The 26,537-nt window shown below is 37.8% G+C and overlaps 1 protein-coding gene across 1 annotated transcript in view; it reads right to left on the reverse strand.

Moving 5' to 3' along the window:
• Positions 1-1,290: 1,290 nt before the first annotated feature.
• Positions 1,291-26,537, reverse strand: part of LOC143024570 (uncharacterized) — a 31,708-nt gene continuing 6,461 nt past the window's right edge. Inside the window, exons 4-10 of the mRNA XM_076183382.1 lie at positions 11,174-11,250; positions 10,388-10,455; positions 9,452-9,563; positions 7,450-7,699; positions 5,843-5,905; positions 2,412-4,062; positions 1,291-1,455 (exon numbers count right to left, since the gene is read on the reverse strand). Of these exons, the coding sequence (XP_076039497.1) occupies positions 1,319-1,455; positions 2,412-4,062; positions 5,843-5,905; positions 7,450-7,699; positions 9,452-9,563; positions 10,388-10,455; positions 11,174-11,250 (2,358 nt within the window). The 3' untranslated portion in view covers positions 1,291-1,318. The remainder of the gene's footprint in view (positions 1,456-2,411; positions 4,063-5,842; positions 5,906-7,449; positions 7,700-9,451; positions 9,564-10,387; positions 10,456-11,173; positions 11,251-26,537) is intronic.

The raw sequence follows: 26,537 nt of genomic DNA on the forward strand, positions 1-26,537 counted from the left end.
GAACATCGCGGCTTTGCAGTGCACACGTATCTCAAAAATGGCCATTCTGTCGTCGCCACCCAGCGAGCCTTCCTCCTGCACTTCAACATTCCACGTCATGGTCCCATCCCTAATGGCAAGGCAATCAGGCATTGGGTTGAAGCATTGAAAGATAATGGTTCCACAAGAAGACCTAGGGGTAGTGGAAGACCAAAAACAGTAAGAACACCAGAAAATGTGGCCTTGGTTAAAGCAGCTGTCAAACAGTCACCAGGGCGCTCTGCCCAGAAGCATTCACTTGCATTGGCCATGTCTAACCGATCTTTAAGGCGGATATTGCGTTAAGATTTATCATTCCATCCATATAAAATATTGATTGTTCAAGAATTGAAGCCCACTGACTTTGAAAATCACAGGAATTGCTGCCAAGAAATGTTGAACCACATCCCTGAACCGGCAACTTTTTTCACCAGTGATGAGGCCCACTTCCACCTTTCTGGAAGCATGAATAAGCAAAATTGTCACTATTGGGCTGAAGACAACCCAAGAGAACTTCACCAGAGACCATTCCATTCCCCTAAAGTTACTGTTTGGTGTGCAGTTTCCAAATTTGGGGTAATTGGGCCTTATTTCTTTGAGGAGGATGGAAGATCTGTGACTGTCAACTCTCAACGTTATATTGCAATGTTGGAAGACTTTCTTAAACCGAAATTGGAAGACTTAATTGAGGAAACAAATCTGGGAGACATCTGGTTCCAACAAGATGGAGCAACAGCCCACACTGCTCAAGTTGCAATGGTCAACTTGTGACAGATGTTCCCGGCACGCCTCGTCTCTCGGAGGGGTGATGTCAAGTGGCCCCCATGCTCACCTGATTTAAGCATTTGCGACTTCTTCCTGTGGGGATACCTGAAGGAGAAAGTGTTCAGAAGTTGGCCACACAATTTGGAAGAATTGAAGATGCAAATTCGGGAGGAAATCGCTGCAATACCCCTTGAGATGTGCCAAAGAGCAACCGAAAACTTCAGACATTGCCTTCAACAGTGCATCGCTACAGATGGCCACCACCTTCCTGATGCCATCTTCAAAAAGTGATCACACAAACGGCATTGTATATTGATTTGAATAAAACAAATAATTCTGTAAGTATTGTTTTACTTTTCCTAATAGCCTTTCAAAACTCAGGCATTTGATTTGCCCCACCCTGTATAAGAAGAAGAAAAAGAAAAGTAGAAGAAGAAGAAGAAGAAAAGAAGAAGTAGAAGAAGAAGAAGAAGAAGAAGAAGAAGACGAAGATGATGATGACACACACACACCTAGGGAAGTATTAAATTTTCAATTATTGTTCACACTGTGAACATACCTTGACATCCACCTTAAAACCCCTTTTGCCTTTCCCATGATAATGTCTAGGTTGAACAATTCTTCTCCAACCTTCAGGAACACCTTCATTATCTTCTACTGCTTTTCCCGACACTGGAAGGACAGCATATGAAAATAAAAAGCTATTAATAAATAAATAAAAAATCAACATGTCTGTCTTTAGCAAAATGATCTAGCCAGTGACGGTGATTTGATAACAGTCCTCGACAACCTGATTGGCTGAGAGTGGTGACGTCACAGCAACGGGGACAACTGATTGGCCGAGAGTGGTGACGTCACAGCAACAAAGACAACTGATTGGTCGAGATCAGTGACATCATGGCAACGGAGATGATTGATTGACCACTCACAAAGCGAGCAGCGCCATAGGCCAAGCAGGGTGAAGCCATGGCAGCAAAGCTGGCACTTGTAATTATATAAAAAAAATATAAAGAACAATCACAATAAGCTCATATGCTGATTATACACATTAAAATGAATACATACATACACATAGATCATTAGAAGGAAGGGTAGTGAATGGTGGGATGAGGAAACAAAGAAGGTTGTAGAAGAGAGGAAGTGAGCTTTCACAGATTGGTTACAAAATAGGACGAGGGAGTTATATGAGAGGTACACAGAAAAGAGAAGAGAAGTAAAGCATAGGGAAAGGAGGCAAAGAGGAGAGCAGATGTGAAATGGAGTAAGAGTATGACAGAAAAATTTTAAAGTAATAAAAAGATGTTTTGGAAAGAAATTAAGAGAGGAAGAGGAGGCAAATCAAGTAGAGAAGAAAAGGTAAGAGGTGCAGATGGAGAGATGATAATGGAAGAGAAGGCAGTAAGGGGAAGATGGGCAGAGTATTTTTGGGAGATGCTAAATGTGAAGGAGGATAGGGAGGGAAAGATAGTTGCAATGGGAAGTGCTAAAAAAATGACCATGATGAGTGAGGAAAATGGAGGAGAAATATGCCCCTTTTACCCATCCATCTCATCCCAGGTCGACCCCCCTCAAAGTCTACAAGCAATGCTAAATTGATTACTAAATAACAAAAGCAATATTGTTCATACCCAAGTGTTCAACTACACTTTCAGACAGACAAACAGAGGGTAGTTTTTCTGATGCCTTTTCAAATCTTTCTTGTGATTCACTTTGTGTCAAAACTTTCAGTGATCCTTTGTAATCCTTCTGAGCAATAGATCTCTTATTTTCAAACTCAGTATTTTGATTTCCTATCACAGGTTCCGTCACATCCCTTTTCACAATTGCACCAATTCTTTTTACAGACACTTTTGAACTGCTATTGTTCTTAACTTTACTAGAACTTGGGGTAATTAAATTGTTATCTATAATGTGTTTAGATGTTCTACTATGCTTTCTTTGTTTATCAGTATCTATGTTCAAATTATCTGCACCACCATTTCTTTTATCAATTTGTTTGGACATTTTATTAGATGTCTCTTGTTTACCAGATCTTTTTGTATTATCATGACAGTCTTTACTTCGCTGTGGATTTACTGCATTTTTCCCTTGCATCTGCCGTGAACCAGTCTTTGTTTTTTTGTACTTTGTTGTCATTTCAAAATCATTTTCAAAATCTGAATCACTTTGTAAAGAATGAATCAAATTATTCAAATGTGTTTCAAGTGCTTCTTCAATCTTTTTTTTGCCATTCTTCTTTGAATGCAAAGGACATTTTTTTTGCTGTTTTTTACTTGAACACTTGGTTGCATCAAAACCTCCAGGGATAACATAACTGTCCTTTTCTTCATTACCGACCGGGGTTATTTCTTGATTTTGAGTATCTACTGGCTGAGGCTTATTATCAGAGGTAAATGCTATACTCTGCAAACTCTCTCTAGTGGCACTTTGGTCATTACCTAATTCCACACACTTGGACTCTGTAATCTTTTTTCCTAAAGGCTTATCCTGTGATCTAGGTCTCCTATTAGAATGTTGGCTGGGCTCAAGAAATTCCAGTTCACAATTCTCAAATGAAGCTCCTATGGGATCTAACAAAAATGAAACTTGTTTCACCGTTCCTTTATTCTTACTGGCCTTGACATTTGCCAACTGGTCTTTTGCCAGACTGCTACCACCCTGTGATCTTTCACGATTCTTTTCTTCTTCACAAGCAGATGAAGTGGTTGATCTAAAGGATCTGTCACGATGTCCATACTTCTGAATTCTAAAAGTGTTTAAACTTTTTCCTAGGCTATAATATATGTTAGTGCCAGGCTTCAGTTTACTCTGATCACCATCTGGGTTTATTTGGGAACTGGAACCTCTAGTCTTCTGCAAAGTCTTAGTACACTCATTTCCTGAAACTGATTCCGTAGTTGTCCTTTCAGAATTTAGAATGCTTTTTTTATTGTGCTTTTCCATTTTTTTCTTGCCCTTCTTTCCATCTGTGCACACAGCACTATTGGTTACCTGTTCTAATCTTGCCTTCATTTCATATTCATGTTTGACTATATGGTCAACTTTCTTGCTTGACCCATCTCCAACTTCTTTAACATTTTCTTCATTCTTCATTTCTAAATTTCTCTGTGTGATGGTACTTCTATCATTTTTGCTTGAGGTTCTTGAGGGTTTTCCATTTATATCCGTGTTTTCCTTTACTAACTTTTCCTGGAACTGTTTTGTAATCACACTAAGAGTGTCGACAGCTGTGACCAGATCTGCTTTGATGCTTTCAAGCACCTCCTTTGACCCCTTTTCCTGAAAGTAAACAATATGTTAGCCAAGAATGAGATACATGGATAAAGTGAAGAGAGCTCTAGAGACACATGGTATGTCTGTCAAAGAAAGAGAGAGTGGAAAAGATAGATGCATATGATGGATGATTGTGAATGGATAAAGGGATGGTGCATCATGAAGGAATGTTATTTTCACCTGCTTAATAAATAAATGCATGAGAACTGGGTGTGGGTGGGTGGGTGGTTTGCTGGGGGGAGGGAGATGTAAAATGGTGGGAGTAAACCAGATCCAGCTGTTGGGCCCTGCTGTAGAATTCCACAGCTGTGCCTCACTGCAATGCTTTTGACCCGAGCAGTGTGGTAGGGTCAAAAAGTGGATAGTTTTAGATATTTGGGTGCAAATGTGGCAGGAAAAGGTGGAGTGAAGGTGGAGGTAGAATGTAGATTGAGAGAAGCGAGTAAATGCCTTGGTGGATTAAAAAGTGTAATGAGAAATAGACATTTGGGAATGGATGCTAAGAGGAGACTATATGAAGGAGTGATTGTGCCAACAGCACTGTATGGGGCAGAAACATGGAACATAAAGAGAGGAAGAAAGAAGGAGTTTGAATGTGTTTGAGATGAGGTGTCTGAGAAGTATGATGGGGGTTACTAGGCTGGATAGAGTGAGAAATGAGGAGGTGAGGAGGAGAACAGGGGTGGAAAGGGGGTTGGGAGATAGGGTTGATGAAAGAGTATTGGGATAGTTTGGACACATGGAAAGAATGAGTGAAGAAAGACTAGTAAAAGAGGTATGGAAGGCAGATGTGGAGGGAGTGAACATGAGGGGACGGCCTAGGATGAGGTGGATGGATGGGGTGAAGGGGGCTTTGGGGAAGAGGGGGATGTCTGTTAAGGAAGGACGGGAGAGGACAGAAGACAGGGGTGAATGGAGAATAGTTGTATTTGGATGATAATGTGATGCATGAGGTGGAATGGGTGGGGGGATGGGGGGTGAGGTAGTATGTGTGAGCAAATTTTGACGCAGCCCGAAGGGATTTCTCCCCGTCTTCTCTATTATGCATGGGGGGGGCGGATAGGAGGGGTCGCCGATTTAATGAAGCGGCCTTGCTGTGGATGTGCTGTGTCTTGCAACACTGCTTCTGACCCAGGGTAGTGGACAAGGTGCAGGGATGACCCGTCATCCAGGAGGTGCTAAGATGAGAGGGAGGGTGGAGGGGTGTGGAGTGTATTCAGGGATAGAATGGGTGGGAGTGATTTTATGCCTTTTCCTTTTTGACTACCTCCATTGAAAGGGGGAAAAATGCCTTGGTATAGGTATGTATGTACATATATATATATACATATATATATATATATATATATATATATATATATATATATATATATATATATATATATATATATATATATATATATATACACACACCAAGGGTCCCCTTATTTGGGAGGTAACCAAGTTAAGATGTATGCACCCACTCCTATCCATTCCACTCTAATCCACCACCCTTGTTTCACTCTCATCTTAGCTCCTCATGGATGAAGGGTCATCCCTGTCTCCTGCCCACTGCCCTGAGTCAGAGGCAATGCAGCAAGAAACAGCACATCCACTGGAAGGCCACTTCAATTAAGAAATATGTGGGAATAATGTATTACTATAAAATACCTATCATATCTTTTCAACAGTTTCAAATTACAAATCATAATAGCTACTGCTATTGGATGCGTAATTATACACAACTTATAAATACTGAAGTCACATAAATATATCACAAAAATACAAATATTCACAATAAACTTACCCATTTTTTCCTCTTCATGTCAGTGCATTCAACATCCAATGACTGCAATGCCTCTGGTACCAACTGAATATAAAAAACCAACTTAGTATCTACATAATCATCACAACAACAATATTTACCTTGCCTAGAAAGTCTGTGCAAGGTATTTTTTGTCTAGGTTCTTTATTTGTCAACAACATCAAGGTAAAATGACTGGACCAATTGACATGTAACTTTAAGTAAAGATGGGCAATGGACTCTACATCATACTATAGTGACAGCATAGGGCAGTCAAAGTTTTTGGGACTTCAGGGGTACCCCTATGAACCAGAGCTACACAGCATTTGTCTATACCAGACTAATCTCTGCTACATTTTACTTTTGCTATTGCTCCTTTCTCTGTCTCCATGAATTTCTCCTTTACCACTTAAGTTTTCACCTCTCCTGTGGTCTATCTATCTATCTGTCTATCTATACACCAAAGGCTTCTTCCCCCTTATATAGGATGTAACCTGTCAAGGTATGCAACCACTCCCTCCCATTCCATTCCCACCCATAACCCTTGTGTGGGGTGGGTATATGGTGGATGTATACTTTGATTCAGCCATACCACTTTTAGGGAGAATATGGGGGTAAAAGCTTCTTGGTGTGTGTATATACTTGTATGTCAGAAATAAATGCTTCATTCTCACATGGTGGTTACTCTACACTTATTTATTTATTTTTCTTTTCTTTTTTGGAGGGGAGGAGGGCATTTGGCACTTTTATACATACACATATATGCTTACAACTCTGAATATAAATATAAATGTGTGTGTGTGTGTGTGTATATATGTATATATATATATATATATATATATATATATAGATATATATATATATATATATATATATATATATATATATATATATATATATATATATAAACTTAAACCCACTCTCGGAAAAAAATAAGCTGAGATACAGAGTAAACCGTATATTTCAACCATTGACTGTGATCCTCTTCAGCAAATACATAGGGTAGGGAACAAGAAGATATATACAGAGGGAAACTACAACAAAAGGGAACTAGGGAAGCCTCAAGTCATATCCTCTTGATGGGGTCAGGCATTTTGTTCTTTAGAGACAAACTTTTTTACTGCCAAGCTGGTGATAGAATATGGTGATCAGTGAACTTTTGACATGTTAAAACTTGGAAAATGTTTGATGAATTTTAACACATCAAAAGGTAAATGGTCATTAGATTCTATCACCAGCTTGGCAGTAAACAAATTTATCTCTAAGGAACAAAATGTCCTACCCTATCATGGGCATGTGATGTGAAGCTTCCTTAGTTCCCTTTTGTTGTAATTTTCCTCTGCATATATCTTCCTGTTTCCTATCCTATGTATGTATCTGCTAGAGAGGACCACAGTCAGTGGTCGAAATATACGGTTTACTCTGTATCTCAGCTTATCTTTCTCCGAGAGTGGGTTTAGATTTTATTTTACTCTTGTGCTACTACATCTACATTATTCAATATATATATATATATATATATATATATATATATATATATATATATATATAAAGATATCTATATATATATATATATATCTATATATATATATACACACACATATACCAACCCTTTTCAATTCTTCCAAGTCCATCTTAATAAGCACTTCAGCTGCTTGAGTCTTGAAATCTTCATCAGGTCCTTGGGTTCTAACTCGACACAGTGTACTCAATGGCAAGACTTGGCTAATAATCTTCTTAACTTTCTTTTTGGCCTTCTTTTTGCTTTCCCTCAGCCAAAGGCTTCCCAAGAGTACTGCATACCACTGATCAACCTCACTGGTTTGCTTGACTTTTGGCAGGTAATCTTGGAACACGCTGCTATATATGTAAATAATATTATGCACTTCTTTATCAGCTACAACTTGTCTGTGTATTTCATCTACTCGAATTCAACCTCATAATGAGAATAATCTACCAAGAACAATAATAGACTACTGTATGTATTCATGTATTGGTAAAGTTTTAAAGAAAAAAGTTTCGTGCAAAAAAACTGGGGGTCAACCTTTCCATAAGTGATATTTTCATTGGATTGAAAATGTGCATGATAGGAAGAGGTACAAGCAACTTTTAACTTCAGACATGAAGAATGTAACTTACCAGTTATTACCAGATAATGTAAGTAACCTTATCTAGTAGTATATATACCATGGGCTTTCTCCACTTCATAAAAGAAGGTAGCCAAGTCCCACCCATTCCACTCCCATCCCAACCCTTGCTTAACTCTCATCTCATGAACAAAGGGTCATCCCTGTCTCCTGCCAGCTGCCTGGGTCAGAAACCCGGGCAGTAACTGGTAATTATCTTTATGCCTGACCAGATGCTTGGAACTTATAGGAGGCAGAAAGGGAGAGCCTAAATGTGGCTGTGATGAAGTCTTTAAGAAGTATGAGAATTACAAGACTGGATAGGATAAGAAATTGAGGTGAGGAAGAGAGTAGGGATGGACAGGGAGCTGGCAGATAAGGTTAATCAAAGAATACTGGGATGATTTGGGCATGTGGAAAGAATATGTGGTGTGACGTGTTGTAGTATGAGGAGTTTGGAAAAAGCAAAAATAGAATATCAGGACAATATAAAATTGGAACCAAGGAGGTAAAGAAGGAGAGATCCAAAAAAGATTTGGGTGTAATTATCTCAAACGACTTGTCCTATGATAAACAGATAAACAAAATTGTCGGAGAATCCTACAACTTGCTAAGATCAATAAAAGTGACATTTACATATTTGGACAAAGAAATTATTAAAAAAATATTGGTCACACTGATAAGGCCTAGACTAGAATATGCGGTGACATTGTGGTCACCCAATACCAAAAAGAATATAAAGAAAATAGAAAGAATCCAGACAGCAGCCACAAAAATGACACCTGCACTTGCAAACTTGTCATATGAGGAGAGACTGGCTAAACTGGAGTTACCAACTCTGAAGCAAAGAAGAGAAAGAGGTGACCTACTGACCATCTACAGAATCATGAAGGGCACAGAAATACTCGATAGAGAGTACTTGTTAAACTGCAACACGAGAAGCACAAGAGGACATGCAAAGAAAATGAAAAAACATAGCTACAGAAGAGAACTGAAGAAAAACAGTTTTCCACATAGTGGTGGACACCTGCAACAAACTGGACAATGAAATAGTCTGCGCAAAAACCATTTATGAGTTTAAAAGCAAACTAGACACTGCGAGATTCAAAGGCGGGACACCACGAGAGTAGCTCCCCTTTCCGCAAAATACAACTAGGTAAATACTGGACAGCAAATGGGTTTTGGATGGGTGTGAGGTGGGTGAAGAGTGAGTATTGACAGACTTTGCCACCCCTTCAATGGGAGAAAGGGCCATATACTATTTTAGAAATATTATTGTTTTCTTAATTAATATTTTGGAGCCCTGGTGAGTTATGTGTAAATCTGCATAATGGAATGTCAAGATTTGAAGGATTTACTAGACCTCACAATGCATTCAGTGATAATACAATAGTCTGCAGTATTCCTACTTCTATCATGACCTTAGCTCTAAATACATACATATACAAATATATAGCTCTAAATACAAACAAAAATAAATGATTACTTGGCAAGATTGGAGATCACATGGCTCTGGATTGATGCATCTAAATGATTTTCTTCAATAAGAGTGATTCCTGCCTGTACTGCAACATTAGTTGCATGCAATACATTTCCATCTGCAATTACATATATATGATTAGATAAGATTCTGTAAAACATGATAATACTTTATTTCTCATTTGTTCCACTAACAAAAATTACATTCATTGTGGTGTGACTGTTGTAAGTAAACTAATCAAAATGACTATATTACTAACTACAATTTGATCTCTAACAAAATTACAATTACGTTTTTTTTTCTTCAAATGCAATCACTTTTGGAGATGAAAGCAAAGTTAACAACTAATCTATTGACTCCAATCGTACATATGCTGGGACATTGTGACAAGTTGATGAAGATGGAAAAAGAAGTCACGGGTCTAGTTCCGACTTTCTGAGTATATTCCTGACTGGTTTCACTCTATGCTTCTTCAAAGGAAGCATAGAGCAAAACCGGTCAGAAATAAACTCAGGAACTCGGAACTAGACCCGTGATTTCTTTTTCCACCTTATAAGGGGGTGGCCAAGTCAAAGCATATACACAGTCATGGGAGAATATTAAGAAAGACCACCTATCTACAGGATGTGAAGAAATACATTTTCCATACAGATGCATAAATACTTGGAATAGCTTAGGAAGTGACATAGCCCATACTCAAACAACACATGAATTCAAATCTAAATATGATCATTGGAAATCAAGGATATAGATTAAGTTGGAACTGTACATGAATTTGAGCCTAAGTATGATAAAGAAAAAAATAGCAAATAGGAGATGGGACCCAACAAGCATTGCTCTTTTCCTGTATACTACAATTAGGTAAATACACACATTCCAATCATGACTCACATACTAATATTTGATACCCAAGCTCAATTAAACATAAGTAGAACCACTCACCAAAGAAATCTAGTAAAAGTTTCAAATCCTTGTCAAGGTGAGAAAGAAAATCACTAACATCTTCATGCCTGTGGAACAAAGTCAGATAAAACATCCCTTTGTGTAAAAGAGAAAAGTAAATGAATCTTTACATAAAACTGGTATCCTATAATTCACATTAGCTCCTATGTAAATTTACACAAAATCACATGTACCACAATTCATTTCACTCCTTGTCTGCATTAAAAACAAATTAAAAATCTATTCTCATTTCTGATTTCAGGCACAACAAATAACTAATCCACAATAAATGTCTGTGTCTGATCTAATTCCTCTTAACTATGGTCTGTGCACTCAACAGAGTCCATTCTTCAAGGTGTAGCATACACTGTGTTTTACCATTAGCCATTCTGCCAAATTAACCTAACTACATGCCTCTCTCTCTTATTTCCAATCTATGTGCTCTTTCATTTTTTTAATATGTATTCTGTACATAGAAGGAAGCTGTGTAGTACAATTAATATCACTTTTTAGGATTATAACAATTATATGAATAAATTCTATGACAGATAAAGCACTTTATCCCCATGTTGCCACTCCAAGTACAAGTGAAACAAATGGGATGGAGGTGGGTAGGGTGACAGTGACAATCCGACATAATTGGAGATCAAATTAACAAACAATACACTCCAGGGAATTCTCACCTTTTGCCCCACCCTGAACACTCTTTGGAGCACACACACTTCTAGAACTCCTCTCTCCAATCGACCATTTTCCCCCAAACATAAAAACAATTAAAATATTCACCTGAATGCAAGGAGAACCAGCCTGAGAAACTGTGATCCCAATTCATTAATGGCCTCTTTCACATCTATGATTCCATGCTGTCAAAAACAAAGTATACACGTATACCAAAGGCTTTTTCCCCCTTACAAGGGAGGTAGCTGGTAGCCAAAAAGAAAAAGGCATAAAAACCATTCCCACCCACTCCATCCCTAATACACCCCACTCCCCTCCACCCTCCCTCTTATCTTGGTACCTCCTGGATGACGGGTCATCCCTGCATCTTGTCCACTGCCCTGGGTCAGAGGTACTGTCACAAGACACACCACATCCACAGCAAGGCCACTTCATTAAATCAGTGACCCCCCTCTCCGTCCCCTCATGCAGAAAAGGAGAAGACTGGGAGAAATCCCTTCGGGCTGCATCAAATTTTTCTCACACACATTACCTCACCCCCCCATCCCCACACCCATTCCACCACGTGCATCACATCATCCATATACAACCATTCTCCATTCACACCTATCTTCTGTCCTCTCCCGTCCTTCCTCAACAGACATTCCCCTTTTTCCCAAGACCCCTTTCACCCCATCCATCCATCTCATCCTAGATCACCCCCTCATGTTCACTCCCTCCACATCTGCCTTCCATACCTCTTTTACTAGTCTTTCTTCACTCATTCTTTCCATGTGTCCAAACCATCCCAATACTCTTTCATCAACCCTGTCTCCCAACTCCCTTAACACCCCTGTTCTCCTACTCACCTCCTCATTCCTCAATCTATCCAGCCTAGTAACCCCTATCATACTTCTCAGACACCTCATCTCAAACACATTCAAACTCCTTCTCTCTTCTTCTCTTATATTCCATGTTTCTGCCCCATACAGTGCTGTTGGCACAATAACTTCTTCATACAATCTCCTTTTAGCATCCATTCCCAAAAGTCTATTCCTCATTACACTTTTTAATCCACCAAGGAATTTACTTGCTTCTCTCAATCTACATTCTACTTCCACCTCCACTCCACCCTTTCCTGCCACATTCGCACCCAAGTATCTAAAACTATGCACTTCCTCCAGTCGCTCTTCCTTAATGCTCACTTCCAGTCTGCTGTCACTTTCCACCCCTTGTACATCTCATCACCTTACTTTTACCAATATTTATCTTCAGCTTTCTTCTATCACACACTCTCCCAAACTCGTCACCAACTTCCTCAATCCCTCCTCTGATCCTGCTACAAGTGCAGTGTCGTCCATAAACAACAACTGGCTTACCTTACACTTTTCTCCATTTTCTTTAAACATCTCCAATCCCTGACCCACCACCCTTGCATTTACCTCTTGCACCACCCCATCCATGTATAAGTTGAACAGCCAGGGTGACATAACACACCCCTAACAAAGTCCAACCTTTACTTCGAACCACTCACTCTCTCCATTTCTAATTCTGACGCATGCTCTACTGCTCTTGTAAAAACTCTTGACACCTCCTAGAAGCTTTCCTCCTATCCTGTATATCTGGAATACCTCCCATAGTGCCTTCTTGTCTACCCTGTCATAAGCCTTTTCCAGCCTTTTCCATTATACTACATTTCTTGATGATGAAGTTTACTTTCCACTTTTGGCTCCATTTCCAGACTTTGTCCAGGTCTCTTGCATGTCTATTAGCCCCGAGTAAAAACAAATCAATTAGTGGTACATGATCTTCCTTGTCTAAAGCCAAATTGTTTTGGATTCAGTAGGACAAAAATTATATTAATAAAATAAGGCTCCAAATAAAACAAAAGACAAGTTAATAATGGGCAACATGTCAAGCCAGTGTTGCTCTTTTCCTGTATGCAGTGTTACAATTAGGTCAATTAGGTAAATACTTCATTTCAAAAACATTTACAGCATGCTCTTCCTTTCTGCATCCTTCAAATTCCAAGCCTGTTCTATTTAGTACTAAGGGCACAATCACTCCTTTGTACAATCTCTTTGCGTTCATCACCAGACACCTTTTCACAACACCTTCCATCCCCACCTACCCCTAGACACCTGTGAAAGATTAATGATAACGATATGGTTTAATGTCACAAACCACCCCCTATCAAAAGACTAGGACGGTGCCCCAGAAGACTTTAGCATGGAATTTAATAAACCATGACATTAGTCCAATTTTGCCAGTGGCAGGGTTCGAACCACCATTCCCTCGACCTTTGCCACAAGTAATGATGCCCCAACCCACTAGGATGAAAAATTAATACTACCTTCAAAATATGCTGGCAGTCCTCCCTTGACAGATCTTGTATTAATTTCTGTAGTAATCTGACAATGCACAACAGCTGAGATTCATCAAATTTTGAACTTGTCTCAATGCATGATAGAAGCCTGAAATAAAATTGGGGACAATGGTCCCCCAATATAAAATAAAACATGATCAATATTATCATGATTCTATTTAATAATTAAATCGATAGCAATAAAATTAGCTAAGTAGGACAAAAAAGATATTAAGAAATTAGGTCTCTAAATCAAACAAAAGACAAGTTAATAATGGGCAATATATCAAGCCAAACCATTTTCTCTAATTCAAATTTCATTAGTATATAATGTTTAAATAAATTTTTAATGTCAGGAATTAATTGAAGTAAAGAATATTTAAGATAAGTTCCCCTCATCACTTCATACACACAAGTTAATATAAAGCAATCAATCCATTACTCTTTGGTATCCTGCATAAGACCTGCTGCCTTCGGGTAACTGGCAACAGCCTCCAGACAGAACCATAAGTCGCTTAGATATAATGTGATGTTGTCAGGGGATTGTTAGTGTGGGGCATTGTAGTATTAGATATTCTGCATCTGTGTGCTGGTTCCTTGTAGGGCAGTTTGAATCTGAATCTAAACCAGTTTCTCAACCAGGGTTCCGCGGAACCCTAACCTTCCGCAAAAGGTTATAGTAATAATGTAATATAGACATCATCCTATCTAACCTATTATTACAATGAAAATAATATGAGAAAAATATGGTATATGTTTTTGTATTTTTTGCGCAGGGGTTCCTTGAGACATACAATTTATTTTAAAGGTTACGCAAGGGTAAAAGACTGAAAAACACTGATCAAAGCCAAACTAAAATATAAAAAAGGGATATTATTATGGTCCAGCAGTAGAAAAATACTGTTCAAATTATATATTCTTGATAGATACATTAAGGAAATGTTTGGGATATAAACAGCTTTTAATAGATTCATACCTGTATAAAATGCACTACAACTAGACCAACACCTATTGAGTAAAATTCAATAGAGAGATCTAGATTGTAACACAAAGCAACTAACCTTAGTAAATGACTAAGTAAATCCTTACACTCTTTGGCCAACTGTTTCCGATACATTCTGCAAAATAATAATTTAATCCATCATTGGCCCCTTTCCTTATAAAGGGTCAGACAAAATAACCTAGATGCAGCTACAGTAACAATGAAAGTGTCACATAAAGGAATTAACAGAAACTCACAACAACCTGTCAGGATAGTCACAGTGCACTGATAGCTAATACTAAGGAAGTATGCTGGTCTTGTCTTGTTCACTTAGCTGTGATGGTGACTGTTACCTGCCCCAACAGTCCAAGCATATAGGGCAAAGGTGCTTTTGGCCAAAGCTGTGTACCTCCTGGATCCTCACCACCTTTCTGTGAATGCCAGGATGCTTCTTTATGCTGCTGCCCCCTCCCCCAACATGCCCTCATGGTGAAGGTTAAACTGTCTCAATTGTCTCCCTAGTATGCAGAAGGGTGGGGGGATGCAACAGATCATATGATGGGGTGGTAGTGTTCTATGTGGGTACCGGGCTCATTTTTGAAAGATATGTTGTAATGTTTGTAATGGCGAGGGATGTATCATGCAGTTTCGAGTATGGTCTATGGAGTTATGCCAGTTGAGATCCGGTCTTCTCCATCAATCATATCTTTTTTTTCTAATTCACTTTCGGTTATGTCTTCTTGGCTCTTTCAGGACTTGACGCATTTGTTAAGGAACCTCATTTCCCATTGGTATCATCATTTATGCCAACCATTTTTATCTCAAAACCTGGCTTTGGGAAACTCACCGCTCATTTGGAAAAAAGAACGAGGATTCATGAAAATATAAAAATGCTAATATTAAAGTCATTACATTGGAAAACCATGTCTATATATTCTACGGACTACTGTATACCATTACCTGATGGTAAAAAGTTGTAGCCTACTTGAAGAGAAATGATATCCCGAAATCTTTAGCTAGGCGACATTTTAGCTCAACAATTTCATCAGTTACATACTTTCAATCCTTGTAAGGAGTAAGACTGGATTGTCATATGAAATAATTTTATGGATCATTTATCTTAATTCTATATGCTTTATACTCTAAGCTGCAATTTCTTTCGGTAAAATGAAAATGTAATTAACTATTAGACCGCTTTTCGCTAATAGACACTAGTTAAATTGTCTTCAAGTTTATTCACCGTTATTGGTCAGCTGCAAGCAGTACATTTGCTAAATTATTTTCATAATTTCACATGTATTCAAATGTATTCACATGATCACGACTGAAAATATAATTCCCTCAATTTTATTTTTTTACACATTATACAGCACACCGGTTTTCCTATTGGTAATCCTAAATATATATATATTTACAAAGTGTGCTCTTGAACAACAGTGGCATATAATCTCCTTAATCTCTTTATAATGGAAGTGCTTATGATAAATGAGTATTAATAACATCTTTAAAGTTTATTGAATAATCGCATAGGAAAGCTATCTTGATTCATGTTGTATTCTGTAATCTGTATGAGCTTATGACTTCATAACCGGCATAGCTAGTGAGGGGCCATGCCAGTTAGCACTCCTGGATCTGACGGTGATATTCTTAGAAAAAAAGATATATTTCCTTATACAGGGCCCCGACATGGGTAGGTGCCGCCCCACCACACACTACCACCACCTTCCACCTCTGATGGTCACTATATAGCACGATTCACATGGAACATTCATCCACAAAACAATGTTTATACACACATCATTCATACACACCATTCATGATAAATAACCCATGTATCAAAAGAACATTAGGGGGAATTTGCTTAACCTTCTTTTCACCAAAAATGCCGACCCCCCCCCCCCCAAAAAAAAAAAAAAAAAAAAAACGTGCCGCCCCGTGGTATTGCCCTCTCATTGTCGGAGCCCTGATCTTATTTAAACCATTTTAAGGGTAAAATTTACATAAGAAAATATCTATTAAGAATATCATCGTAAGATTCTTACGGTGGTGTTCTTCAATAAAAAAAAAATACCTTATATATAAACTCTTGGAAGGGAAAGATTTATGATATTTATTTAAGGAAATATATTTTTTAAGAATACCACCGTTAATGCCCAGCGCCAACGCTTACATTAAAATTAAAAACATCTACGAAAGGTTAGATGAATATATTGATTACCCAGTATTTCATTTGTATCTATCACGACACGCTATACTGCAAATAACCGAAACAGTCCCTCTCGCCTAAATTAATGATTGAGTGTTCAGAATGTATCACAGAAATTAATGCAAGCCTGGAGCAATTTGAATAAAATGTAACTAACTACATGTTGCTGGGGGTAATTGCAAATCTTATTTTCAAGAAATTGTAACTACAATTTATCATTTTCAATTTTCACTTTTCTAGAGATTTTACTGAAATCATGGAGTAAAAAAAGTGACAAGATATATAGAGACAAACAAGTAAATAAATAAATAGATAAACACATTAATTAATTATTCAATTAGTACATAGATGGATAAATTGATCAATGAACAAATTTATGAAGAATCCTGATATCAATCTAAATGCAGTCCATGGTGGCCGTCACTAATTTTGCACGCGTAGACTTTTAATGTCAATCAGTCAGTAATCAACCATACGAAATCCACTATCTTAACCACTTCCGCACGTGGCACAGCTCTGCCAACCTTTGCCACGCCACTCATGTAAACTTTTCTGTCTTGTCTCCCTCTTACAAGCTTCCCATCTCGTAGTCTAGTCAGCAATCACGCTTGCTCAATTTGTCATTCTCTTTCCTGATGACTTGCTCCTTTATCCCCTTTACAATATATATATATATATATATATATGTCTATATATATACACACACACACACACACACACATATATATATATATATATAAAGATATATATATATATATGTAAGCGGAATAGGTAACACAGGAGTCTTAGTCTTGAGTTTATTCCTGACTAGTTTCGCAGGTATGCTTTTTCAAAGGAATATGTGTACAAACGGGCTGTGGGCATTATATACATGGGGTGGACCTCACCACCTCTCCGAGTTACCATAGTTGGTGGCGAATGTGAACATCACATTGTGGCTCACGTAACAATGAAGACATTTTTACAATTAAATATGATAACACTAATACCAAAGAAATTATTAATATTTAAATAATAATATTAACAATAATAACAAAAATGATAGTAGCAATACAGGAAATAATAACAATAAAATAAAAGTGATAATAATAACAAAATAAAAATTATAATACTAATAACCAAGAAATAAAAATCATTAATAGTAATTATGACAATAATAGTGAAAACAATGATAATAAAAACGAAAAATTAATTAAATATTTAAATAATAACAATAATAATAATAAAAATATTAATAATAATGATGGTAATAAAAAATAAAAATGTAATGATAAAATTATAAATATATATAATGATAGAAATAATAAATAAATAATAGTTATAATAACAATGATAATAATAATAGTGTTGAAAATAAATAGTAACAAATAGCATTAAAAGAATAAATCATGATAAAAAGTTGGGGCAAGGTAGCATGGAGGAACTTCAGAGTGAAAGGAAGAAAGCTGGAGAGGGTAGGCCGAAGTGGGAAAAAGGTATCTACTTAGGGTCGGGGGGTCTGGGAAGCCATTCTTGGAGGGCAAGTGTCGCGGTAGATTTTGTCCATTTCAAGTCACCAGTTCTCTTGTTTGTTTTTGTGGTTGGCAATGTAAAGTGATTCAATTATTTTCCGTTGTTTCTTGTGTAGTCCTTTAGCTAGAATGGTGGAACCCTCCCAGTTAGGCAAATGTCCCTCTGTGTCAATGTGGTTAACTAGAGCGTTGGTTTCTCGGTGGTGTCTAATGTCCGCTTTGTGTTCCTTGAGTCTGTTGTTAAGTCCTCTGTATGTCTCTCCGTAGTATGCACAGTCACATCCTTTGCAGGGAATTTTGTAAACGATGCTATTGTCACGGTTCGTCTTGGTTCTGTTGGTGGTCAAGTGTCCTATTTTCTTCCCTGTGTCATTTACTATGATGAGTCCTGTCTGTCTCAACGTTTTGGAAAGCATGTGAGAGAGGCCAGAGTTAGGAACCACAAGGTATCGTAAATTTGTCCTCTCTTCACATCCTTTCCTCTGTCTGATTTTAATGGCTTTCCGTAGTGACGTCCCTAATATGCCCTCTGGGTACCTTAGAATATGCCCTCTGGGTACCTTAGAATATGCAGAGAAGATTATTTACAAGAGGAAATTGAATACGTAACCGTTGCGTTCAGGAACCTATGGTACCCAGAGGGCATGTTAGGGACGTCACTACGGAAAGCCATTAAAATCAGACAGAGGAAAGGATGTGAAGAGAGGACAAATTTACGATACCTTGTGGTTCCTAACTCTGGCCTCTCTCACATGCTTTCCAAAACGCAACTCATTCTTTCGTCGGACTGTGGTGTTAGTTGTGATATATGTATATATATATATATATATATATATATATATATATATATATATATATATATATATATATATATATATATATATATATATATATATCACAACAAACACCACAGTCGGACTAAAGAGTTGCGTAAGCGAAACTATATATTTCGATTGCTAACTGCAATCCTCTTCAGTAGTACAAAGTGGAAGAAGGATGCTATCTTAAATAACAACCTCTTACAAAGGAAAGGGAACTTGAAAAATAATAACCGTCACTACCCCAACCCTATGTGACCCGAGGATGACATGAGGTCGGGTCAGGGGGAGAGGGAGGAAGCTTGTTGACAATATGTTTGGTGATGAATAGTCCTAATATAATGTCTGGGGTCCATTGACCCTTGGAAATATTCATCGTGGGCAGATATCCACGTTAATTGAATATCTGCCCTCCCTCCCTCTTTTCTTGGCTCCTCCTGGATAGTCTTAGTGGATGCCATACTATTATTGGCATACATGTTTCCATTGGTCTATGTAGAACATTGAATATATACAAAACATAAACACTAATAGTAAACCCTGAATAGAATGCAGACTCATGCTTTCTGCAGTGTAATGCCAGCAGCTGCACCGCTAAATGGTAGATTTACCTAATTGCATTTACCTAATTGTATTTACAACAATTATATGTACAATTGTATTTCCTAAAAGAAAGAAAGAAAAAAAAACATGGGTGGGTCTAGGAGGAGTTTTTCAACCAGAACTCTAAGGCTTGGGTCTTTTAATGTCCATGGATGTGGTACAGATTAGAGTAATAGGGAAGAGATAGGCAGTATGTTTATGAGAAGAAAGATGGGTGTGTTGGCACTGAGTGAAACTAAGTTGAAAGGTAGGGGCGAGTTTGAGTTTGGGAGTGTAGTTGGGAGGGTGTCAGGAGTGAAGAGAGGACGAGGGAGAGAAGGGGTGGCTATACTAGTAAAGGAAGAGATAGGTAAACATGAGGTGGAACGAAAGGAGGTTTCTTCAAGGTTAATGTGGATGAAGGTGAAAGTGGGAAGAGAGATGTGAGTTTTTGTAGGTGCAAATGGGCCTCGTAGTGAGAAGAGTGTAGAGGAGTTTTCCAACCAATACCCTAAGGTTTGGGTCTTTTAACATGTGTGGATGTGGTACAGATGAGAGTAAAAGGAAAGAGATAGGCAGTATATTTGTGAGAAGAAAAATGGATGTGTTGGTATTGAGTAAAATTAAGTTGAAAGGGAGGGGCGAGTTTGAGTTTGGGAGTGTAGCTGGGAGGGTGTCAGGAGTAAAGAGAGGATGAGGGAGAGAAGGGGTGGCTACACTAGTAGGTGAAGAAATAGGTAAACAAGTGCTGGATTGGAAGGAATTTTCTTCAAGGTTAATATGGATGAAGGTGAAAATGGGAAGGGAGATGTGACTTTTTGTAAGTGTAATGGGTCTGGCAGTGAGATGAGTGTAGAGGAAAGGGAGGCTTTTTGGATAGATTTAAACGAGTGCATAGAATGTTTAGGGAGAAATGTCAATGTAGTGATATTGGGATATTTCAATGCTAGGGTAGGAGATAAACCAATAGATGGAGTGGTTGGGAAGTGTAGAGTTCCAGGAAAAAATTGTAGTCAAGAGATGATGGTGGAAATGCCTACTGTTTAGGAAGAAAATCAAGCATAAGTACACATGGGAGAGGGTGGTGGATGGAAGGGTGGTAGATAGGGCTTTAATGGACTGTATAGTGGTAACCAGGAGAAGAGTAATAAGGGTTTTGGATGTATATGTTCTAAGGGGAGAAAGTGGGGGAATATCAGTTCATCTTTTGGTGGAAGCTAAGTTGAGAGTGGAAGATAGATGGAGAAAGAGGAAAAGGACAGAAGGTAGGGAGGTGCTTAGAGTAAACTGCTTAAATGAGAAAGAAAAGAAGGAGTATAAGAAGAAGCTGAGAGAAGAGTGGGAGGGAGTGAAGGATAGAGTAGAACTAGGAGTGAAGGAGGAATGGGGATGTTTCAAGAAGTGAATCACAAGGCATGAAAAGATGGTGTGTGGAAGGGTAGAGGGTGGTGGGATGAGGAAACAAAGAAGGTTGTAGAAGAAAAGAAACAAGTGTTCACAGATTGGTTCGAAAATAGGATGACAGAATCATATGAGAAGTACAAAGAAAAGAGAAAATAAGTAAAGTATAAGAAAGGAGGCAAAAAGGAGAGCAGATGTGAAATGGGGTAAGAGTATGACAGAATTTTTTTAATGTAATAAAAAGATGTTTTGGAAGGAAATTAAGAGAGGAAGAGGAGGTAATCAAATAGAGAAGAAAAGGTAAAATGTACAGATGGAGAGATGATAATGGAGGAAAAGGCACTAAGAGGAAGATGCTAAGAAAATGACAGTGATGAATGAGGAAAATGGAGGAGAAATACAAAAAGACGAGGTGAAACCAGTTATTAAAATGATAAGAGCAGGTAAGGCACATAGGTTGGACAGGTGAGATGCAGAGTGTCTAAAAAAGGAAGGCTCAGTGATGGTAGACTGGTTGGTGAGGTTATTTAATGTTTGTCTAAAAGAGAGTAGAGTGCCAGAGGACTGGAGAAGTGTAATTGTAGTAGTTTTAGAGAGACAATTTTGTTGAGTGTAGTTGAGAAGGCTTATGGGAGGGTTTTGATTGAGAGGATTAAGAGAGGAACAGAGGAAGTAATTAATGAGGAAGATTGTGGGTTTAGGACGGGTAGGGGTTGTGTGGATCTGATTTTTGTGGTAAGGTAGATATGTGAGAAAGCTTTAGGAAAAGGTAAGGATGCTTTTTGGGCCTTTGCAGATTTGGAAGAGGCTTATGACAGAGTAGACAGGAAAGCACTGTGGGGGGTATTGCAGATATATGAGATAGGAGGAAAGCTGTTAAGAACAGTCAAGAGTTTTTACGAGAGTAGTAGAGCTTGTGTTAGAATTAGATATAGAGAGAATGAGTGGTTTGAGGTAAATGTGGGACTTCACCAGGGATAAGTTATGTCACCTTGTCTGTTCAATTTATACATGGATGGGTGTGGTGTGAGAGGTAAACGCAAAGGTAATGGGCTGGGGACTGGAGATGATTACAGAAAACGGAGAAATATGGGAGATAAGCCAGTTGTTGTTTGCTGATGACACTGGACTTGTAGCAGGATCAGTGGATGGATTAAGGAAGTTAGTAATGGAGTTTGGGAAGTTGTGTGAAAGAAGGAAGTTGAAGATAAATACAGGTAAAAGTAAGGTGATGAGATGTACATAGGGAAAGGATGGCAGCAGACTGGAAGTATTATGGGAGACTGGAGGAAGTGGATAATTTTAGATACTTGGGTGCAAATGTGGTGGGAAAGGGAGGAGTGGCAGTGGAGGTAGAATGTCAATTGAGAGAAGCAGGTAAATGCCTTGGGGGGTTAAAAAGTGTAATGAAAAATAGACATTAAGGAATAAATGCTAAGAGGAGATTATATGAAGGGGTGATTGTACCTACAGTATTCTATGGGGCAGAAACATGGAACATGAGAAAGGAGTTTAAAGTGTTTGAGATGAAATGCCTGAGAAGTATGGTAGGGGTTATTTGGCTGGATAGAGTGATTAAAGAGGAGGTGAGGAGGAGAGCAGGGGTGGAGAGGGAGTTGGGAGATAGGATTGATGAAGGAGTATTGGGATGGTTTGGACACATGGAAAGAATGGGTGAAGACAGATTAGTAAAAGAGGTGTGGAAGGCAGGGTGAGGGGAGTGAACATGAGGGGGAGACCAAGGGGGAGATAGATGGATGGGGTAAAAGGGGTATTGGGAAAGAGGGGAATGTCTGTTGAGGAAGGGAGAACACAGAAGATAGGGGTGAGTGGAAAATGTTTGTGTATGGATGATGCTGTGATGCATGGAAAGGAGTGGGTGGAGGATGGTGGTAGGGGGTGAGGAAGTATGTGTGAATGATATTCTAACACAGTTTTATGTATTAAAAACTTTATGGGCTTTAGTGACATCCATACAGGCCAGATGAACATCAATCTTTTGTGACTGAAGGTTGGTCCCATTCAAAAGAAGAAATGTGGTCCCTTCTTTTGCTGCCCTCCTTAAATCTCTCTTTTACTAACTCTTTGACATGACAATGTTGGTAAGGATAGAATCAGAGGTTATCAGTGATGAAATACAAATGATGTATCATCATATTGTTCTTGGACCTTGTCCTAACCAAACTCTATGCCATACCCCTCCACAATATGAACTGTAGAACCTACTCTGTCCACACAAAACTTGACATGGTGTATATTAGGCAATTGGACACTCACATGAAGATATTTTAAAATATTTTCATACCTTGGAATGCTTTCAAAATTTCATTGTTAGTTCTGTTTGGAGCAACCAGGGTATAAATGGGTTAAAAACTATTTCAACTTACTTTTTTACCCATATCATAATGTACATACATACATATGTCAACAGCTATTTCCCCCCTACATGTGAGGTGGCCAAAGTCAAAGGCATAAATCTATTTCCACCCATTTCATCACCACATACTCCTCTCCTATTCACTGCCCCTCCATCCCTCTTTTGTTGGCTCCTCCTGGATGATGAATCATCCCTGCATCTCGCCCACTACCCTGGGTTAGAAGCAATGCAGCATGACACAGCAAGGCCACTTTATTTAATTAGCAACACCCCCATCTCTGTCCCCTCATGCAGATAAAGAGAAGATGGGAAGAAATCTCTTCAGGCTGCATCAAAATGACATTCATACATACTCCCTAACCCCACCCACTCCCTTCCATGCATCACAGCATCATCCATACACAAACATTTTCCACTCACCCCCATCTTCTGTTTTCTCCCTTCCTCAACAGACATTCCCCTCTTTCCCAATGTCCGTTTTACCCTATCCATCCATCTCATCCTAAGTTCCCCCCTCATGTTCATTCCTTCCACACCTCTTTTACTGATCTTCACTTATTCTTTCCATGTGTCCAAACCATCTCAATAGTCTCTCATCAATCCTATCTCCCAACTCCCTTTTCATCCCCACTCTCCTCATCTTGTTTCTCACTCTATCCAGCCTAGTAATGCCTACCATACATCTTAGGCATTTCATCTCAAACACATTCAAATGCCTCTTATGTTCCATGTTTCTACCTCATACAGTGCTGTCAGCACAATCACCCCTTCATGCAATCTCCTCTTAGTATCCATTTCCAAATGTCTATTCTCATTACATATTTTAATCCCCCAGAGCATTTACTTGCTTCTCTCAATCTACATTCTACCTCCACCTCCACTCCTCCCTTTCCCACTACATTCACACCTTAGTATCTAAAGCTATCCACTTTAGTCTCTTAGATTTTAACTTAGATTTTGTTTAAGCTAAAGTTGGTTTTATTCAGATTTAAACTCCTTCTCTGTACGCTCTCTCATGCTCTCCAATTTTTACTGCAATAATATTTTCAATATTTTTCTGTACTAGTGATTTTATTACACTAGTAATGAAAAAAGGTAAAAATAAGGTGAATGAAAGAAGTAACAATAGATATATGAGCTATAATTACATTTTCACAATTAATTTAAAACAAATTCTCAAAGATTACTCATAGGATTTGAAGAATGTAAGCCCTATTGATCTTATAATAAAAACTGACAAAATTGTAGCTAAAGAACATGTTAACATCAATATTCTTTACAGTTGAGCTTAAACCTATATAACATAACCCTAAACCACAGATATTTGGATATCACATGATGGATCAGAGAGAGAAGAAGAATGTTTTACTTCCAATCTACTCTTGGTACATCTAGCTATGGCACATTCTATTGCAGCCACTATTCACCCAAACCCAGCATTATTGTGTCACTGGCTGTACAAAGGTGGTCAGTCAACTTTATCTAGACTATAAAAAGATGGATCGTATCATTAATTAAATGCAATGGGGCTAGCATATGGATCTTAGGGGTATCATAGTAAATACAAAATTAATCCTGGTTTCTGATCACTATGTGGTTATGAAGGTATTGTTTTTCCCTGTAGCACTCTGGAGTGAAAATGACTCGGGAATTTTCTATCTTCCCGTAATGTACTGGTTATCATAATAGCACAGAATTCAAAATGACATAAACATGGCAACAAGAATTATACTTCAAACATAATCAAGTTAATAAAAAAGTAAACATTATTTTTCTTTATTCCAATGAGTAGTAACATTCTTAAAATATAATTTATGTAAAAAAAATAATGAAACATTAAAAATTATTCAATATATAACTCCAACATCAGGATAAATAGACACGTTAAAATAAGAGTTCCACACACCAGAACAAGGTATGATTGTAGTGAACAATGTTTATAGTATCTATTATGCAAAGTAAATACAATTCAACACTATAACTGGTGGGAATGCTGAGGTGCATTTTCTTATATCCTATAGATTATTGACACTATTTAGGACACTGCTAAAATGCAGACTCCAAATGAGCAAACATTTTGGTTCTATTTTATGCTTCACTCCACATTCAAATTTCCAAATTTCCATCTTAATTATGAATTTTATTCACAACTAGTTTACAATGGAATAGCATGTGGAATGTTCGAGTCTAAAAATTCTCTGAAGTTTTTAATCAACAGTGGTCCCCTTAATCTTTCTATGAAGCAAATGACTATGCTCACTAAGTCAATTCTAACTGACTTTCATAATATTTTCTTAAGCTATAGAAATAATATAATTGGATTCAAAGAATTTATCTGAAATGTCTTCTTAATTTTGCTATGTATGAACATGACACTAATCTTATGTCACAGCTCACTGTCAAAGTCATAACGCTTATATCTTAAAGTTGAATACACATGTATTCTAATTTGATGTATATCATAAATCAAGTTTAAAACATATACAAAGTTGTGCCATATCCGATTCTGCACATTCAGGTTTGTAAACATTACTGATGTTAGCTAAAAAAAATTACCTATGATTTGTATAAATGCCAAAGGATTTATTTAATGTTAATTTAAGAAAATTATGTAGCATAAGTTTAAGGCACATTTCTGAAGTTTATACAGCTTCATATTATTACTCATTGCTACAAATAGTTTTGTGCAAATACACTGTGGTTTATTCAAACCATTCCATCATACGATCACAGATCAGTATATAACATTATCACATTTGTTACAGTAAAATGCTATGTACCACCACAGTACTTTTTCCTTTGTTAGTTACTTCTATAATAATGCTGATGTATAGTATTCCTATTTACAAGACCCAAACTCGGTAAATTTTAACTGTTCTAGTTCTGAAGCAAAATCTGTGAGTTACTGATACATTAAAAAGAGATAGAAGTATCTGAGGTGATGTCCTTAGTTTTTCAGAAGTAATGATGGTATAGAAATTCTTACAGAGAAGCACCAATATCTTAGAAGACTTTGTTAGTATTAGCACCTTGCTGTGAATTTTTTTAGGTTAAAAAATTAACATACATATACCAAAGGCTTCTTCCCCCTTACAATGGAGGTAGCAAAGAAATAAAAAAAATATATATATAAAAAAATAAAAAAATAAAGTCATAAAAACCACTCCCACCCATTCCATCCCCACATACTCCACTATCATTCACCACCCCTCCCTCCTCCTTTTCTTGGCTCCTCCTGGATGACGGGTTAT

This window comes from Oratosquilla oratoria, chromosome 4 (assembly GCF_046742065.1).
Source record: "Oratosquilla oratoria isolate Oo_2021 chromosome 4, ASM4674206v1, whole genome shotgun sequence".
In the NCBI taxonomy this organism is placed as follows: Eukaryota; Metazoa; Arthropoda; class Malacostraca; order Stomatopoda; family Squillidae; genus Oratosquilla; species Oratosquilla oratoria.